This window comes from Salmo salar, chromosome ssa26 (genome assembly GCF_905237065.1).
Source record: "Salmo salar chromosome ssa26, Ssal_v3.1, whole genome shotgun sequence".
Classification (NCBI taxonomy): Eukaryota; Metazoa; Chordata; class Actinopteri; order Salmoniformes; family Salmonidae; genus Salmo; species Salmo salar.
The window spans coordinates 33,964,347-33,985,000 of NC_059467.1; the positions used below are offsets into that span (position 1 = coordinate 33,964,347).

General features: G+C 49.2%; 1 protein-coding gene across 2 annotated transcripts in view; it reads left to right on the forward strand.

Moving 5' to 3' along the window:
• The first annotated feature begins 1,075 nt into the window (after window positions 1–1,075).
• Window positions 1,076–20,654, forward strand: part of LOC106587169 (secretogranin-3) — a 55,316-nt gene continuing 35,737 nt past the window's right edge. The window contains exons 1-5 of one of the 2 annotated variants that reach the window (XM_045709009.1): window positions 1,077–1,363; window positions 1,456–1,838; window positions 2,650–2,705; window positions 2,914–2,956; window positions 5,224–5,463. In XM_045709009.1, the coding sequence (XP_045564965.1) occupies window positions 1,745–1,838; window positions 2,650–2,705; window positions 2,914–2,956; window positions 5,224–5,463 (433 nt within the window). In that variant the 5' untranslated portion in view covers window positions 1,077–1,363; window positions 1,456–1,744. Of the gene's footprint in view, window positions 1,839–2,649; window positions 2,706–2,913; window positions 2,957–5,223; window positions 5,464–20,654 lie in introns of both variants that reach the window. The other variant, XM_045709010.1, reaches the window with a different exon arrangement.

Sequence of the window (20,654 nt, forward strand, 5' to 3'; positions counted from 1 at the left end):
AATGATTAAAGGTGATAACTGCAGTAGGTTTGATAAAAGGTGATAACTGCAGTAGATTTGATAAAAGGTGATAACTGCAGTAGGTTTGATTAAAGGTGATGACTGCAGTAAGATTGATTAAAGGTGATAACTGCAGTAGGTTTGATAAAAGGTGTGATAACTACAGTAGGACTGTTAAAAGGTGATAACTGCAGTAGGGTTGATTAAAGGTGATAACTGCAGTAGGGTTGATTAAAGGTGATAACTGCAGTAGGTTTGATTAAAGGTGACGACTGCAGTAGGACTGTTAAAAGGTGATAACTGCAGTAGGTTTGATTAAAGGTGATAACTGCAGTAGATTTGATAAAAGGTGATAACTGCAGTAGGTTTGATTAAAGGTGATGACTGTAGTAAGATTGATTAAAGGTGATAACTGCAGTAGGTTTGATAAAAGGTGTGATAACTACAGTAGGACTGTTAAAAGGTGATAACTGCAGTATAAATTAGAATAGGAAGACCAGTGAGTTGACATTCTGTGTATGACTGTATGGTATGTATGGGTGTATGATTTGTGTTCTATGTGTATGTGACTAGTGTCATGCAGTGACTACTACAGAGAGTACTGCAGCTCAGGGGCTAGATCAGATTACAGGTGTGTGTGTGGGGGGGGGGGCGGGATCAGGTGTAATCAATAGGAGAGCAGTGAAAGAGGAGAGACAGAGAAAGATGAAAGACAGAGATCTATTATCTATTTCACTTGCTATAGCAATGTAAACATAAGTTTCCCATGCCAATAAAGCCATTAAATTGAAATTGAAAGAGAGGAGACAGTGAAAGGGCAGAGCAGGGGAGAGAGAATGAGATAAGGGCCACTGCACTGAGGGATATGACAGACAGACAGACAGACAGACAGACAGACAGAGAACAATGCCTGAGCATGTAGCAATTGTCCTTTACTAAGTGTGTGTGTGCTGTTCCTCAATGGACAACTGATAACACACTGCTCAGCATGTTCACGCTACTCAAAGCTTTAGTCCCATTAAGACAGCTCTGTCCAATCAGCAGACAGCATGTATATTCATCTGAAGCATAAGGCACATAAAGCAGGAGATTAACTGGGGCTGAGGAACATGGAAAACATCTGAAACACAACACTGCTCTGGGCACAACCATGTTGACTTGTTGTGTATGTATGGATGTATCTAATTCCAATGGGGTAAAATGGGACAGCCCACAGTAGAGGACGACTATAAAAAGCGAAGGCGTCCAGTACAGGACGCACAATCAGGGGCGGATACTCGTTTTGTTCTCCTCCTTCACGGTTTGGTCCGACCGAGAGAGAGAGATATTGTTGTTTCGGGTAGCTACCATCGGCATACGGCAGGTGAGTTCACTACAGCTCACACGGAGTTTATAGACTACGAGCCTGGCAGTTTATCTATCTCGTGTTAATTATAGCGAGTGTCCTGGTTTCAGCACCGCAGGTCGTTAACAGCTCCAACAGCACCAGAGGAGAGCGGAGATTTGAAGAGCCCCTCCCCGCCCAAGGAACAGCCAGAGTGGGTAGAGTCCAAGCGCAGCCCTGTTGTCAGTTTCAGCACCACCAGCAGGGAAGAGCAGAGCTGTCCAAACATCCAGCAGTTTGTGACCGCTATCGTCGGCTGGATCATCCACACAACACAACACCCCCAAGACAGCTATAACCGAGAGTAATCCATCGGAAAATAGCCTACAGCCACCGATTGAGTGGATATTTTATTTCAGAATGGCGTCCAAAGGAATGGGAGTTCTCCTTCTGCTCGGGATTTTTGCTGTGACTGTCTCCCATATTTCTGCTTTCCCCACACCTGTCGAGGATGGTGAGTACATGGCCTGCTGGTAGCCTACATCTGTGGTGACTGGTTTCAGTGTGAATATTTTTTAATTCGCTAGGTCTATAGCCCACTTTTAAAGTACATTTTAACTAGGCCAGGCTATATTTAAAACCTTTTCACATTTTAAAAATATATTGAAACATTATATATAAAACAAGAAAATTCTAGTAAAAATAGAGTAGGAAATAACAAATAAACATAGAGTTTGTGACGTTGGTCGGTTGCATGCGATGTAAGGCCGATTGCGTTCTATTTCCAACGCAGTTTATCTTTTGTTTGTTAAACCGATTATGACGCTACTGTGTCCGGTCGGGTCGGGAGTTGGGACTCACTGTAGCCCTAGACTGAACCCTCTTTCTCATCAATAAACCACATGAACCAAAATGAAACAAAGTAAATGAAAACACTTGGCCCACATGACCAAGCAGGCATATCTTAAAAATACCCTGATGATGTTGGACCCCTCAAATTCATGTCAGTGTCTTTCTCTGTCGTTCATAGGAGAAACTTTCTTCTAACACTGATTTAAGATAGTTTTTTAAGGCTATGATTAAATCAGTCAGGTTAGCTGGTCCTACATTTGTTTCTACCTAAATTACACGTTTTAGATGTCTCAGATGATGTGATAGTGAATGGTGGTGGTGGTGATGATGATGATGATGATGAAGACGATGAGGATGATGATAACAACGATAATGCGGATGATGATGTTGATTATGACGATGATAATGCTGATGATAATAATAATAAAGATGATTAGTAGTATTATTATTATGTGGGTTTATTTTCCCTGCAGATAAAGCTGTAGTTTACAACAGACGACTGACTGAGGAGAGACCAATCCAGGAGCAGGTAAACTCTCTCTCTCTCTCTCTCTCTGTAAACTATCCACCATGCTATCTCCAGAATAATATCATGTCAAATAGACTCTGTGGAGGGGAGAGTTCTCAAACTTCAACATCATATCAAACCAGACTGGAACAACAGTAAACAAACAAAGCTATTATGGTGAAGATGATTAAAACAGAAATGTTTACACTGTTTATGTTATTTTCCACAGATTGCAGAGGCAGATGATGTGAAAGCAGCAGTGGAGTCTGCAGGTAAGTGGATACTTCACAGGAAATCAATCAATATTGTTATTACATACATTTGAATATGTATGTGAATAGTGTGTAAGATTTATTTTTGTTGTCTCTTGGATGTCTTCACAATATATAAGTGTTTTATCTTATTTTTTCAATGCAGTATGGTCTTGTGTTGTTCTTGTCTTTAACTGTTCTGTACTGTGTAGGATGTCCAACAACACTACCAAGAGTTGGTGAAAACGCACTTAGCTGATCAAATGTAACTTCCTTATGTAAAAAAATACATTTTACCAAGACAAATATTATTATTCATGTTTGAATCGTTCAGTGGGGTCTTTCTCTAACACAGTGGTTCCCAAACTGTGGGGCGGGTAGTATTTAACATTTTGTGGTCGTCGTCTTGAAACTTATTTCCATCGGTCACAAAAGGCTAAATTAGCATGACACGAGCTGAATTCAATGTAAAAGGCTTTGAAAGATAAAGTTTGGTATACGCTCAGTGCTTCATTGACATTTCACAGAGATATACTTGTTTTTGGGAGAAATCTTCGAAAAATAACAATAATTTTGAATTAATATGAAAAGCGTATACTAAAATATGAAAATACTACGTCATGTCGTTATCCATCTTAGCTCTATATTATTTTATGTCCTGCAGATTGGAGAAGAAAGATGACTAGTTCAACAGTAAAGTGAGATGTCAGGTAGCCAGTAGCCTTAATTCATGCACAGAATCCAGCCTAGCTGATATGATGCCATTTTCCTGGCCTCTCTCTCTGGCCTCCATTGTTTCAGTCACCCTAATTTTAGTCGTCCTCCAAGGGTAAAAACTCCAATAACCTTTGAACGGATTATTATAGAGACATGAAGTTTGGACCATTGTTTTTTTTACACAATTATCTACACAGTTAACATATAAAAAATTGTGTTTTTGATTGGACACCCTATACATGTATTGTGTGTTTTGTGTGGACCCCAGGAAGAGTAGCTGTTTCATGTTTTGTGTGGATCCCAGGAAGAGTAGCTGTTTCATGTTTTGTGTGGACCCCAGGAAGAGTAGCTGTTTCATGTTTTGTGTGGACCCCAGGAAGAGTAGCTGTGTCATGTTTTGTGTGGATCCCAGGAAGAGTAGCTGTTTCATGTTTTGTGTGGACCCCAGGAAGAGTAACTGTTTCATGTTTTGTGTGGACCCCAGGAAGAGTAGCTGTGTCATGTTTTGTGTGGACACCGGGAAGAGTAGCTGTTTCATGTTTTGTGTGGACCCCAGGAAGAGTAGCTGTGTCATGTTTTGTGTGGACTCCAGGAAGAGTAGCTGTTTCATGTTTTGTGTGTACCCCAGGAAGAGTAGCTGTTTCATGTTTTGTGTGGACCCCAGGAAGAGTAGCTGTGTCATGTTTTGTGTGGACACCGGGAAGAGTAGCTGTTTCATGTTTTGTGTGGACCCCAGGAAGAGTAGCTGTGTCATGTTTTGTGTGGACTCCAGGAAGAGTAGCTGTTTCATGTTTTGTGTGTACCCCAGGAAGAGTAACTGTTTCATGTTTTGTGTGTACCCCAGGAAGAGTAGCTGTTTCATGTTTTGTGTGTACCCCAGGAAGAGTAGCTGTTTCATGTTTTGTGTGTACCCCAGGAAGAGTAGCTGTTTCATGTGCAACAGCTAATAGGGATCATAATAAAATACACCGTTCCAAGACGTCCTACTGCAGCCCATGGCTCTGGCCCCGTATTCATAAAGCACCTTAGAGTGGGAGTGATGCTCTAGGGTCTGGTCCTCTCTGTCCATTCATTTTAATCTAAAAGGCTAAACTGATCCTAGATCAGCACTCCTATTCCCAGATGTTTTATGAATATGGACCCTGAATTTCACTAGTCCTTCTGGTCTTCCATCTAGAGATTGACCAGGTCAAACCCTGCTTAGCTGCAGAGGAAAACCAGCCAGGCCCAACCCTGCTTAGCTGCAGAGGAAAACCAGCCAGGCCCAACCCTGCTTAGCTGCAGAGGAAAACCAGCCAGGCCCAACGCTGTTTAGCTGCAGAGGAAAGACAGCAGAGTGATACAAGGTGGTTTGGGAGCTGGCTTCTCTATCTAAAGATACACTATGGAAGTTTAGTTGATTAAAACACACAAATCCTCAGTTTTAGGCCAACAATTTATGGTTGAAGGTAGGTGTGCCCTTTCTGGACAATATTTCTCTCCATAGAGTGGACTCATTTTTGGCTCAAGAGGAGCACCCCCAGAGTCAGAAGCTTCGTATACCCTCTTAAATATTTCCCTCTCCCCCTCAGACACCAAACCTGCTGTGGAGCCTAAAGAGGTGAAGGAGGCGGAACCAGAGCAAGAGAACGATGACTTCACTCTGCTCAAGTCCCTGGCCGAAGGTCAAAGGTCAAAAGAGACCAATGAGACGCTGGACAGAGAGAGCCTGGAGGAGGAGCCTTACTTCCCAGACGAATCAGATTCCACCAAGAACCGCAGGCTAGCCGAAGACTATGACTCAACAAAGATGGAAAACGGCAAGTACCAAGGTATCTAAACTCAGCAAAAAAAGAAATGTCCTCTCTGTCACGGGTGTCGTAATGTAGAGACCAAGGCACAGCGGGTTGCGTGCTCATAATTATATTTATTAAAGCGAACACGGGAAACCAATAAACAAAGAACGACAGCTAACAGATTTGCAGGCTAAACAACAGCAGTGCAAATACAACTACCCACAAACAACCAGGTGAAAACAAGCTCCCTATATATGACTCTCAATCAGGAACAACGATGTACAGCTGTTCCTGATCGAGAGCCACACAGACCAACAAAGAAATATACAAACTAGAAAAACCTAGAATACCAAAACAAGAACATACACCAAAACCCCGGAACACATAAATAAAACACCCCTCTACATACACATAACCCCCGAACCACATAAAACAAATACCCCCTGCCACGTCCTGACCAAACTACAATAACAAATAACCCCTATTACTGGTCAGGAAGTGACAGTACCCCCCCCAAAGGTGCAGACCCCGTATGCACCTCAAAAAAAAAAAAAAAAAAAAAAAAACCTAACTAAAGGGAGGGACGGCTCCTGTGCTACACCCCCCCTCCCCAAACCTCCTACAGTGGAGGTGGCTTAGGCTTGGGCCTAAGACCACCCCCTGACCAGTCTACTCCTCCCAAATACCTAGGCCTGACTCGTGTCACTGTAGACCCTGGACTGTAGGGCGACTCACTCAGTTCCGGGCCGTAGGCAGACTCACTCAGTTCCGGGCCGTAGGCAGACTCACAAGGTTCCGGACCGTAGGCATACTCACTCGGTTCCGGACTGTAGGCAGACTCACTCGGTTCCGGATTGTAGGCAGACTCACTCGGTTCCGGACTGTAGGCCGTCTCATTCGGTTCCGGACTGTACACTGTTGCCGGATACTCTGGACTGGACACTGTTGCCGGATACTCTGGACTGGACACTGTTGCCGGATACTCTGGACTGGACACAGTTGCCGGACTGTAGGCAGACTCACTCGGTGCCGGACTGTAGGCAGACTCACTCGGTGCCGGACTGTAGGCCGTCTCACTCGGTGTCGGACAGTAGGCCGTCTCACTCGGTGTCGGACAGTAGGCCGTCTCACTCGGTTCCGGACAGTAGGCCGTCTCACTCGGTTCCGGACTAGACACTGTTGCCGGACACTCTGGACGAGGTACTGTTGCCGGACACTCTGGACGAGGTACTGTTGCCGGACACTCTGGACGAGGTACTGTTGCCGGACACTCTGGACGAGGTACTGTTGCCGGACACTCTGGACGAGGTACTGTTGCCGGACACTCTGGACGTGGTACTGTTGCCGGACACTCAGGACTGGGCTGATGCACTGGAAGCCTGATGCGTGGTGCTGGTACTGGATGTGCCAGTTTGGGGACACGCACCTCAGGGCTAGTGCGGGGAGCAGGAACCAGCTGAGTTGGACTGGGCTGACGCACTGGAAGCCTAGTGCGTGGGGCTGGTAGTGGATATACCGGGCCGTGGAGGTGCACTGGCAGTCTCGATCGCACCTCCTGCACAACCCGTCCTGGCTGGATGGAACTAGTAGCCTTGTATGAGCAGAGTGCTGGTACAGGGCGAACTGGGCTGTGCAGGGGCCTGATGGTTGCCGTGCGTAGAGCCGGCGTAGGGTAGCTTGGACCTAGGAGGCGCACCGGTGACCAGATGCGCTGCGCAGGCATCCTCCTACCAGGCTGGATGCCCACTCTAGCACGGCACTTGCGAGGGGCTGGGATCACTCGCACCAGACTGTGCGTGTGTATGGGCGAGATCGTGCGCACTTCAGCATACCTCGGCGCTCTCCACTCCATACGTTCCCCATCATAGCCACGGGGAGCTGGCTTAGGGCTCACCCTTGGCCCAGCCAAACTACCCGTGTGCCCCCCCAAAAAATTATTGGGGGTGCCTCTTCGGCTTCCTCGCCAACCGTGTTCCCCAGTAGCGTTCCCGGTCCTCACCAGACTTCCTCCATGGGCCCTCTCTGGCCAGAATCTCCTCCCAAGTCCATGACTCACGATAGTCCACCCGTTGCTCCTTCCTCCGCTGCTTGGTCCGTGTTTGGTGGGTAGTTCTGTCACGGGTGTCGTAATGTAGAGACCAAGGCGCAGCGGGTTGCGTGCTCATAATTATATTTATTAAAGCGAACACGGGAAAACAATAAACAAAGAACGACAGCTAACAGATTTGCAGGCTAAACAACAGCAGTGCAAATACAACTACCCACAAACAACCAGGTGAAAACAAGCTCCCTATATATGACTCTCAATCAGGAACAACGATGTACAGCTGTTCCTGATCGAGAGCCACACAGACCAACAAAGAAATATACAAACTAGAAAAACCTAGAATACCAAAACAAGAACATACACCAAAACCCCGGAACACATAAATAAAACACCCCTCTACATACACATAACCCCCGAACCACATAAAACAAATACCCCCTGCCACGTCCTGACCAAACTACAATAACAAATAACCCCTATTACTGGTCAGGACGTGACACTCTCACTGTCAACTGCATTTATTTTCAGCAATCTTAACATATGTAAAAATTTGTATGAACATAATAAGATTCAACAACTTAGACATAAACTGAACAAGTTCCACAGACGTGTGGCTAACAGAAATTGAATAATTGTCACGATTACCAGGATCAGTAGAGAGGCAGAGTCACGTGCAGGAGACAGAGGTCAAGAGTAATAGTGGGTTTTAATAGAAAATTCGGGAACAACACAAGAAGCCGAAAGGCACAGGGCGCACATAAATTCAACTAGGGAAAACACGTTCCCAAAACAAAGACGCACGGGGCACAGCCCGGTACATATAATTAACAACGAGTGCAGCACTCACTCACAACTGTCCAGAGTTGACATAAAACAATCCCGCACGAAATCCTGAACTGAAAAGACACACTAAATAACCTAACTAATGACAGACAAGAAACAGGTACGGATCAGACAGACAAAACCAAAAGACACAGAAACATAGATCGGTGGCAGCTAGTAGGCCAGCGACGACGACCGCCGAGCGCCGCCCGACCGAGGAGGGGCGCCACCTTCTGTGGATACTGTGACAGTACCCCTCCCTGGGGCCGCGCGCCGACGCCGGCCTCGGGGACGACCCGGAGGGCGAGGCGCCGGTCGATCCGGGCGGAGACGGTGGAATTCCTGCAGCATAGCTGGATCCAGAACGTCCACCGCCGGAACCCAGCACCTCTCCTCCGGACCGTACCCCTCCCAGTCCACGAGGTACTGCAGGCCCCCTACCCGACGTCGGGAGTCCAGGATGGCCCGGACTGTGTACGCCGGGGCCCCCCCGATGTCCAGGGGGGCGGGGGGACCTCCCGCACCTCAGTGTCCTGCAGCGGACCAGCTACCACCGGCCTGAGGAGAGACACATGAAACGAGGGGTTAATGCGGTAATATGTAGGAAGTTGTAACCTATAACACACCTCGTTTATTCTCCTCAGGACTTTGAACGGCCCCACAAATCGCGGACCCAGCTTCCGGCAGGGCAGGCGGAGGGGCAGGTTCCGGGTCGAGAGCCAGACTCTGTCCCCCGGGATAAACACGGGGGCCTCACTGCGGTGGCAGTCAGCGCTCTCCTTGTGTCGTTCTCCAGCCCTCTTTAGACACTCCTGGACAGCATTCCAGGTCTCCTTTGAGCGCTGGACCCATTCCTCCACCGCAGGAGCCTCTGTCTGGCTCTGTTGCCATGGCACCAGGACCGGCTGATAACCTAACACAACCTGGAAGGGTGACAGGTTAGTAGAGGAGTGGCGCTGAGAGTTCTGGGCCATCTCGGCCCATGGCACGAACCGCGCCCACTCCCCTGGCCGGTCCTGGCAATACGACCGCAGAAACCTGCCTACATCCTGGTTAATGCGCTCTACCTGCCCATTACTCTCGGGGTGGAAACCCGAGGTCAGGCTGACCGAGACCCCCAGCCTCTCCATAAACGACCTCCACACCCTGGACGTGAACTGGGGACCCCGATCAGATACGATGTCCTCGGGCACCCCGTAGTGCCGGAAGACATGGGTGAATAGGGCCTCCGCGGTCTGTAGGGCCGTAGGAAGACCGGGCAAAGGGAGCAAACGGCAGGACTTTGAGAACCGATCCACAACAACCAGGATCGTGGTGTTCCCCTGAGACGGCGGGAGATCCATGAGGAAATCCACCGAGAGGTGAGACCAAGGTCGTTGTGGAACGGGGAGGGGCTGTAGTTTCCCTCGCGGCAGGTGCCTAGGAGCCTTGCACTGGGCGCACACTGAACAGGAAGAGACATAATGACGAACATTCTCAACCAAGGTGGGCCACCAGTACCTCCCCTTCAGGCCCCGCACTGTCCGTTCCACCCCAGGATGACCCGAGGAGGGTAAAGTGTGGGACCATCGGATCAGGCGATCGCGAACACCAAGCGGAACGTATTTCAGACCCATGGGACATTGAGGTGGAGTGGGTTCTGACTGGCCCGCCCGCTCGATGTCTGCATCCACCTCCCAGACCACCGGTGCCACCAGACAGGAGGCAGGGAGTATGGGAGTAGGATCGATGGTCCGCTCCTCGGTGTCGTAGAGACGCGACAGTGCATCAGCCTTCCGGTTCCGGGAACCTGGAATGTACGAGAGGGTAAATTGAAACCTCGTAAAGAACATGGCCCACCTGGCTTGATGAGGATTAAGTCTCCTCGCTGCCCGGATACACTCCAGGTTACGGTGGTCGGTCCAGATGAGAAAAGGGTGACGTGCCCCCTCAAGCCAATGTCTCCACACCGTCAAAGCCTTGACCACGGCTAACAGCTCCCGGTCCCCCACATCATAGTTGCGCTCCGCCGGGCTCAGCTTCTTAGAAAAAAATGCACAGGGGCCGAGCTTCGGAGGGGCGCCCGAACGCTGCGACAGCACTGCTACTACCCCAGCCTCGGACGCGTCCACCCCCACTATGAATGGCAAAGAGGGGTCCGGATGTGCCAGCACAGGAGCGTTGGTAAACAGAACCTTCAGACGATGGAAGGCTCTGTCCGCCTCTGCCGACCACCGTAGCCGCACCGGACCCCCCTTTATCAGGGAGGTAATGGGAGCCGCCACCTGGCCAAAACCCCGGATAAACCTCCGGTAATAATTGGCAAACCCCAAGAACCGCTGCACCTCCTTCACAGTGGTTGGGGTTGGCCAATTACGCACTGCCGTAACGCGGTCACATTCCATCACCACCCCCGAGGTGGAAATGCGATATCCCAGAAAAGAGACAGCTCGTTTGGAGAACTCACATTTCTCAGCCTTGACGTATAGGTTATGCTCCAGCAGCCGCCCAAGCACTTTACGCACCAGAGACACATGCTCGGCGTGTGTGGTGGAGTAGATCAGGATGTCATCGATGTACACCACCACACCCTGCCCGAGCATGTCCCTAAGGACCTCGTCCACAAAGGATTGGAAGACGGCGGGAACATTTTTTAACCCATACGGCATGACGAGGTACTCATAATGGCCCGATGTGGTACTAAATGCGGTTTTCCACTCGTCTCCATCTCAGATACGCACCAGGTTATACGCGCTCCTGAGATCTAATTTTGTGAAGAAGCGCACCCCGGGAAATTACTCCACTGCCGTAGCAATGAGAGGTAGCGGGTAAGTGAAACCCACTGTGATAGCATTTAGACCTCTATAGTCAATGCACGGGCGCAGACCTCCCTCCTTCTTCTTCACAAAAAAGAAGCTTGAGGAGACGGGTGACTTAGATGGCCGAATGTATCCCTGTCTCAAGGACTCAGCGATGTATGTCTCCATAGCCGCTGTCTCCTCCTGAGACAGAGGATACACGTGACTCTTCAGAAGGGCCGCGTCGGCCTGGAGGTTTATCGCACAATCCCCTCGTCGATGGGGGGGTAATTGAGTCGCCTTCGTCTTACTGAAGGCGATAGCCAAATCGGCATATTCTGAGGGAATGCACACGGTGGAGACTTGGTCTGGACTTTCCACCGTGGTTGCACCGATGGAAACTCCAATGCACCTACCTGAGCACTCCCTCGACCACCCCTTAAGAGCCCTCTGCCTCCACGAAATCTGAGGGTTGTGAGTGGCTAGCCAGGGGATTCCCAGTACCACCGGAAATGCCGGGGAGTCAATGAGGAATAAGCTGATACGTTCCTCATGGCCCCCCCCACGTCAGCATAACCAGTGGCACAGTGACCTCCCCCACTTGGCCGGACCCTAGCGGTCGACTATCTAGGGCGTGCACAGGGAAGGGGTGGTTGTCACGTCCTGGCCAGTATAAGGTTAATTGGTATTGTAGTTTGGTCAGGACGTGGCAGAGGGTATTCGTTTTATGTGGTTCGGGGTGGTGTGTTTTGTTGAAGGGGCATTTGGTTTAAGTATTCCAGGGTTTTTGGGCACTGTTTGGTTTTCCAGGTATTCTATGTTTAGTCTAGTATGTCTGGTTCTATGTTTGGTTAATTGGGGTTGGGACTCTCAGTTGAAGGCAGGTGTTGTCTATCTGCCTTTGATTGAGAGTCCCATATATTAGGGTGTGTTTGTGTTTGTTATTTGAGGGTGATTGTTCTGTGTTGAGCCTTATGCTTTGCCAGACTGTTTGTTGTTGTTCGTTCATTCTAGCGTTTTGTTATTTTGGTATTCATTTTGAAAATAAATAAACGTCAAGATGAGCCTGCACTTACCTGCTGCGTTTTGGTCCTCCTTCACCGACGACAAGCGTGACAGAATCACCCACCAATTATGGACCAAGCAGCAGAAGAAGGAGCAGAGGGACTTCGAGTTGGACTGGCGGGAGAAGTGGACCTGGGAGGAAGTTCTGGACGGGGCCGGACCTTGGCACCAGGCTGGGGATTATCGCCGCCCGCAGTGGGAAATTGAGGCAGCCAAGGCAGAGAGGCGGAGGTACGAGGCCATGGACGCGCTGAGGGTGAAGCACGAGAGGCACCCCCAATAAAACAATTTTGGGGGGCACACGGGTAGTTTGGCTAGGCATAGGAAGAGCCGGAAGCCAGCTACCCGTGGTTATATGGAGGAGCGTATGGGGTGGAGAGCGCCATGTTTCGCTGAGGAGCGCACTATCTCACCCATACGCACGCACAGTCCGGTGCGCGTTGTTCCAGCCCCTCGCAGGTGCCGTGCTAGAGCGGGCATCCTGCCTGGTAGGAGGATGCCTGCGCAGCGCATCTGGTCGCCGGTACGCCTCCGAGGACCAGGCTACCCAACTCCCGCTCTACGCACGGCTACCATCAGGCCCCTGCACAGCCCAGTCTGCCCTGTACCAGCACCCCGCTCGTACAGGGCTACTAGTTCCATCCAGCCAAGACGGGTTGTGCAGGAGGTAAGATCAAGACCGACTGTGCGCCTCCATAGCCCTGGGTTTCCAGCTCCTGTCTCTCGTGCGGACCCGGAAGTGCGTCAACCCAGTCCGACTCGTCCGGTTCCCGCTCCCCGCACTAGCCTTCAAGTGCGTAAACCCAGCCACGCCAGTCAACAGTCATCAGAGCTGCCCGCCAGTCAACAGTCATCATCAGAGCTGCCCGCCAGTCAACAGTCGTCATCAGAGCTGCCCGCCAGTCAACAGTCGTCATCAGAGCTGCCCGCCAGTCAACAGTCGTCATCAGAGCTGCCCGCCAGTCAACAGTCGTCATCAGAGCTGCCCGCCAGTCAACAGTCGGTCATCAGAGCTGCCCGCCAGTCAACAGTCGTCGGAGCTGCCCGCCAGTCAACAGTCGTCGGAGCTGCCCGCCAGTCAACAGTCGCCGGAGTAGCCAGACTGCGCTGAACTGCCGGAGTGGCCAGACTGCCCTGAACTGCCGGAGTGGCCAGACTGCCCTGAACTGCCGGAGTGGCCAGACTGCGCTGAACTGCCGGAGTGGCCAGACTGCGCTGAACTGCCGGAGTGGCCAGACTGCCCTGAACTTCCGGAGTGGCCAGACTGCGCTGAACTGCCGGAGTGGCCAGACTGCGCTGAACTGCCGGAGTGGCCAGACTGCCCTGAACTGCCGGAGTGGCCAGACTGCCCTGAACTGCCGGAGTGGCCAGACTGCCCTGAACTGCCGGAGTGGCCAGACTGCCCTGAACTGCCGGAGTGGCCAGACTGCCCTGAACTGCCGCAGTGGCCAGACTGCCCTGAACTGCTGCAGTGGCCAGACTGTCCTGAACTGCCGCAGTGGCCAGACTGCCCAGACTGTCCCGAGTTGCCAGACTGTCCCGAGTTGCCAGACTGCCCAGACTGTCCCGAGTTGCCAGACTGCCCAGACTGTCCCGAGTTGCCAGACTGCTCAGACTGTCCCGAGTTGCCAGACTGCCCCGACTGTCCCGAGTTGCCAGACTGCCCCGACTGTCCCGAGCTGCCAGACTGCCCTGACTGTCCCGAGCTGCCAGACTGCCCAGACTGTCCCGAGCTGCCAGACTGCCCCGACAGCCTGGAACGGCCAGAGCCGGAGCCACCTCCAGAGATAGGTGGGTTGGGGAGGGGGGGTGTAGCACAGTGCCGTCGTTGACGGCAGCCACCCTCCCTTCCCTCCCTTTAGTAAGGGGGAATTTTTCTTTTGGTGTTGCTTAGGGTTATTTTTGTTAAGGTGCTTCCGGGGTTAGCACCTTTAAGGGGGGGGTACTGTCACGTCCTGGCCAGTATAAGGTTAATTGGTATTGTAGTTTGGTCAGGACGTGGCAGAGGGTATTCGTTTTATGTGGTTCGGGGTGGTGTGTTTTGTTGAAGGGGCATTTGGTTGAAGTATTCCGGGGTTTTTGGGCACTGTTTGGTTTTCAGGTATTCTATGTTTAGTCTAGTATGTCTGGTTCTATGTTTGGTTAATTGGGGTTGGGACTCTCAGTTGAAGGCAGGTGTTGTCTATCTGCCTTTGATTGAGAGTCCCATATATTAGGGTGTGTTTGTGTTTGTTATTTGTGGGTGATTGTTCTGTGTTGAGCCTTATGCTTTGCCAGACTGTTTGTTGTTGTTTGATCATTCTAGCGTTTTGTTATTTTGGTATTCATTTTGAAAATAAATAAACGTCAAGATGAGCCTGCACTTACCTGCTGCGTTTTGGTCCTCCTTCACCGACGACAAGCGTGACAGTGGTCCAGCTGAACCAGGGGAATCCCTAACTTCTTAGCTAACCCACGGTCCATAAAACTCCCAGCTGCACCTGAATCGACTAGTGCCTTATACTGGAAGTGAGGGGAAAAATCTGGAAAACAAACTGAGGTGTACATGTGGTCGACAGGGGGCTCTGGGTGTGGCTGGTGCTGACTCACCTGGGGGGTCGATGTAGTGCTCTGCCTGCCCTCCAACCTCCCGGGTGGACCACTCCAGCACCGGTCCACAGTGTGTCCTCTGCGCCCACAGTGGGTGCAGGAGAGGCCCTCCCCTCCGGTCCTCCTCGACGCAGCTCCCCCTATCTCCATGGGCTGTGGAGCAGGAGGGCTGGGAGGCGGAACGAACAGGCCCCGACTGGAACGTCCCCAGGCAGCCAGTAGGTTGTCCAGTCTGATGGACAAATCCACCAGCTGGTCTAGGGTGGTGGTGTTGTCACTACAAGCCCCGAGCCGAGTCTGGGCCATCCCAGACCGCGTTGGCCCATTCCAGGGCTCGACCCGTGAGACACGAGACGAGGACGCTCACTTTCTCTTCGTCAGAGGGAGGGGGTCGGACGATCGCCAGGTACAGTTCTAACTGGAGCAAAAAACCCTTACACCCAGCGGCCGTCCCATCGAATTCCCTGGGAGGTGTAATTCGGATACCGCCGGAGCCCGCTTCAGTGTGTGTTGGTGGGGGCGCAGGATGAGGACCCGGAGCTGGTCTGGCTGGGGAAGCACCTCTCTCCCAGCTCTCCAACTGGGCTAACACCTGGTCCATGGCCGAGCCCAGGCGGTGGAGAAGGCTGGCGAGTTGCGACACCTGCTCAGCCACGGACGGCGCTTCTGCTCCTGCTGACTCCATCGGTGGTGCGGGATTCTGTCACGATTACCAGGATCAGTAGAGAGGCAGATTCAGGTGCAGGAGACAGAGGTCCGGAGTAATAGTGGGTTTTAATAGAAAATCCGGGAACAACACAAGAAGCCAAAAAGCACAGGGCGCACATAAATTCAACTAGGGAAAACACGTTCCCAAAACAAAGACGCACGGGGTGCAGCCCGGTAAATATAATTAACAACGAGCGCAGCACTCACTCACAACTGTCCAGAGTTGACATAAAACAATCCCGCACGAAATCCTGAACTGAAAAGACACACTAAATAACCTAACTAATGACAGACAAGAAACAGGTGCGGATCAGACAGACAAAACCAAAAGACACAGAAACATAGATCAGTGGCAGCTAGTAGGCCGGCGACGACGACCGCTGAGTGCCGCCCGACCGAGGAGGGGCGCCACCTTCTGTGGATACTGTGACAATAATGTGTCCCTGAACAAAGGGGGGGGGTCAAAATCAAAAGTAACAGTCAGTATCTGGTGTGGCCACCAGCTGCATTAAGTACTGCAGTGCATCTCCTCCTCATGGACTGCACCAGATTTGCCAGTTCTTGCTGTGAGATGTTACCCCATTCTTCCACCAAGGCACCTGCAAGTTCCCAGACATTTCTGGGGGGAATGGCCCTAGCCCTCACCCTCCGATCCAACAGGTCCCAGACGTGCTCAGTGGGATTGAGATCCAGGCTCTTCACTGGCCATGGCAGAACATTGACATTCCTGTCTTGCAGGAAATCACGCACAGAACGAGCAGTATGGCTGGTGGCATTGTCATGCTGGAGGGTCATGTCTGGATGAGCCTGCAGGAAGGTACCACATGAGGGAGGAGGATGTCTTCCCTGTAACGCACAGCGTTGAGATTGCCTGCAATGACAACAAGCTCAGTCCGATGATGCTGTGACACACCGCCCCAGACCTTAACGGACCCTCCACCTCCAAATCGATCCCGCTCCAGAGTACAGGCCTCGGTGTAACGCTCATTCTTTCGACGATAAGCGCGAATCCGACCATCACCCCTGGTGAGACAAAACCGTGACTCGTCAGTGAAGAGCACTTTTTGCCAGTTCTGTCTGGTCCAGCGACGGTGGGTGTGTGCCCATAGGCAACGTTGTTGCTGGTGATGTCTGGTGGGGAACTGCCTTACAACAGGCCCACAAGCCCTCAGTCCAGCCTCTCTCAGCCTTTTGCAGACAGTCTGAGCACTGATGGAGGGATTGTGCGTTCCTGGTGTAATACGAGCAGTTGTTGTTGCCATCCTGTACCTATCCCGCAGGTGTGATGTTCGGATGTACCGATCCTGTGCAGGTGTTTTTACACTTGGTCTTCCACTGCGAGGACAATCAGATGTCCGTCCTGTCTCCCTGTAGCGCTATGTTGGGCGTCTCACAGTACGGACATTGCAATTTATTGCCCTGGCCACATCTGCAGTCCTCATGCCTCCTTGCAGCATGCCTAAGGCACGTTCACGCGATGAACAGGGACCCTGGGCATCTTTCTTTTGATGTTTTTCAGAGTCAGTAGAAAGGCCTCTTTAGTGTCCTAAGTTTTCATAACTGTGACCTTAATTGCCTACCGTCTGTAAGCTGTTAGTGTTTCACAGGTGCATGTTCATTAATTGTTTATGAATCATTGAACAAGCATGGGAAACAGTGTTTAAACCCTTTACATTGAAGATCTGTGAAGTTATTTGGATTTTTTACGAATTATCTTTGATAGACAGGGTCCTGAAAAAGGGACGCTTCTTTTTTTGCTGAGTTTAGTTTAGTCTGTTTATACTACAGCAAGTACCAAGGTATCTAGTTTAGTCTGGTTATACCACAGCAAGTACCAAGGTATCTAGTTTAGTCTGGTTATACAAAGCAAATACCAAGGTATCTAGTTTAGTCTGGTTATACAAAGCAAATACCAAGGTATCTAGTTTAGTCTGGTTATACTACAGCAAGTACCAAGGTATCTAGTTTAGTCTGGTTATTTGTTACGAATGTACTACAGCAAGTAAGACTATCATTAGGTTACGCCTTTAAGCTCAGTTGACTATTAGACCATATTGGGAACCTATTAGGGGTCTTTGACTTTGTCTTCTGTCCCTAAGCAGACATAATGTTACAATAATGGCCTCTTGAACAGACTAACCAGACATAATGTTACAATAATGGCCTCTTGAACAGACTAACCAGTCATAATGTTACAATAATGGCCTCTTGAACAGACTAACCAGACATAATGTTACAATAATGGCCTCTTGAACAGACTAACCAGACAGAATGTTACAATAATGGCCTCTTGAACAGACTAACCAGACAGAATGTTACAATAATGGCCTCTTGAACAGACTAACCAGACATAATGTTACAATAATAACCTCTTGGACAGACTAACCAGACATAATGTTACAATAATGGCCTCTTGAACAGACTAACCAGACATAATGTTACAATAATGGCCTCTTGAACAGACTAACCAGACATAATGTTACAATAATGGCCTCTTGAACAGACTAACCAGACATAATGTTACAATAATGGCCTCTTGAACAGACTAACCAGACAGAATGTTACAATAATGACCTCTTGGACAGACTAACCAGACAGAATGTTACAATAATGGCCTCTTGAACAGACTAACCAGACAGAATGTTACAATAATGGCCTCTTGAACAGACTAACCAGACAGAATGTTACAATAATGGCCTCTTGGACAGACTAACCAGACAGAATGTTACAATAATGGCCTCTTGGACAGACTCTTGGACAGACTGCCTGTGCTGTATATAACTATGGTTGACCTATAGACCAAATCAGAATGTTTATAAACAAAGCTGTTCTGGTAGTTCCAGGTAGACAGAGTCCCTGTCTTTGTCTTTGTTCCTGTCCTGTCTGGGCCTTTTGGCTCTGAGCCTGTGTGTCTGATAGGGGTCTTCCCTGTGTCTGATCCCTCTATAGGGAGGTCAGGTCTGAGGCCCTGCGCTGCTGTGAGAGAGAGAGAGAGAGAGAGAGAGAGAGAGAGAGAGAGAGAGAGAGAGAGAGAGAGAGAGAGAGAGAGAGAGAGAGAGCGAGAGATGGAGGTCGGCTGAGACAGTGGAAGTGCTAAGGCTAAGCTACAAGCCTTAAATCCTCTTCCGCCATCGCTACAGGATACTGTAGACACTTAGTATGTCACAAATGGCAACCTATCCTCTATATAGTGGACTACTAGTTCACCACTAGTGCACTATATAGGGAATAGGGTGCTATTTGGGACACATCCCCTGTCTCTCACAGACCCAGTATTTCATTTCGACCTAGTTCCGGGGAAACAGAAGAGAAGGGTCTTGTTCAAATACATATTGAATCCTTCCTTCTTCCCTTCTTTGACCTAATCACTGATCTAACATGGCTGGACAGGTGAAAGCAAAGGCCCCAGTACATGGTTTCTATAAGGAAGGATTCATGTGAAGTATTGAATCAGGGGGCTCCTCTTGATCCTCTCAGAGGAATTGATGGCTTGTGTCCCAAATGGCAACCTATTTCCTATCTAGTGCACTACTTTTGACCAGAGCCCTATGAGCCCTAGTCAAGAGTAGTGCACTATAAAGTGAAAAGAGACATTATGGTCTGACGCCAAGTCTCTCTCCTCTCAGGATCTGGGTCAAGGTTATATTCTTAGTGTATGAAAAACATCCCCATATGGTCGGAGGGAGTTATTGAGGAGAATAATTGATTGCTTTGTGTAACACGACACATTCAATCTAACATCGCTCATATATCTTTCATTCTTTCAATATTTATGTGTGTCTGTGTGCGTGCTTGTATGTGTGTTTGCATGATTGCCGATGTACTGTACTGTACTTTACTGTACTGTACTCAGCTCTACTGTACTGTACTCTACTGCACTGTACTGTACTGTACTGTACTTTACTGTACTCAACTTGACTGTACTGTACTTTACTTTACTGTACTGTACTGTACTGTACTGTACTCTTCTGTACTGTAATCAACTCTACAGCACTGTACTCTACAGCCCTGTACCGTATTATACTGTACTGTATTCAACTCTACTGCACTGTACACTACTGTACTGCACTCTGCTGTACTCTACTGAACTGTACTCTACTGTACTCTACTATACTGTACTCTACTATACTATACTGTACTCTGCTCTACTGTACTGTACTCTACTGTACTCTATGCTACTGTACTGTACTGTACTGTACTGTACTGTACTGTACTGTACTCTACTGCACTGTACTGTACTATACTGTACTGCACTCAACTCTACAGCACGGTATTCTACTGTACTCTATGCTACTGTACTGTATTGTACTGTACTGTACTCAACTTGACTGTACTGCACTTCACTGTACTTCACTGTACTGTACTGTACTGTACTTTACTGTACTCAACTTGACTGTACTGTACTTCACTGTACTGTACTGTACTGTACTGTACTGTACTGTACTGTACTCTTCTGTACTGTAATCAACTCTACAGCACTGTACTCCACAGCCCTGTACTGTATTATACTGTACTGTATTCAACTCTACTGCACTGTACACTACTGTACTGCACTCTGCTGTACTCTACAGAACTGTACTCTACTGTACTCTACTATACTGTACTCTACTATACTATACTGTACTCTGCTCTACTGTACTGTACTCTATGCTACTGTACTGTACTGTACTGTACTGTACTATACTGTACTCTACTGCACTGTACTGTACTATACTGTACTGTACTCAACTCTACAGCACGGTATTCTACTGTACTCTATGCTACTGTACTCAACTTGACTGTACTGTACTTCACTGTACTGTACTGTACTGTACTGCACTGTACTGTACTCTACTGTACTGTAATCAACTCTACTGTACTGTACTCTACAGCCCTGTACTGTATTATAATGTACTGTATTCAACTGTTCTACACTCTACTGTACTCTACAGTACTGTACTCTACTATACTCTACTGTACTGTACTCTGCGCTACTTTACTGTACTGTACTGTACTGTACTGTACTATACTATACTGTACTGTACTCAACTCTACTGCACTGTATTCTACTGTACTCTATGCTACTGTACTGTACTGTATTCTACTGTACTGTACTCAACTCTACTGTACTGTATTCTACTGTACTCTACTGTACTGTACTCTACGGTACTCTATGCTACTGTACTCTACCGTACTGTACTGTACTGAACTTTACTGCACTGTATTCTACTGTACACTAC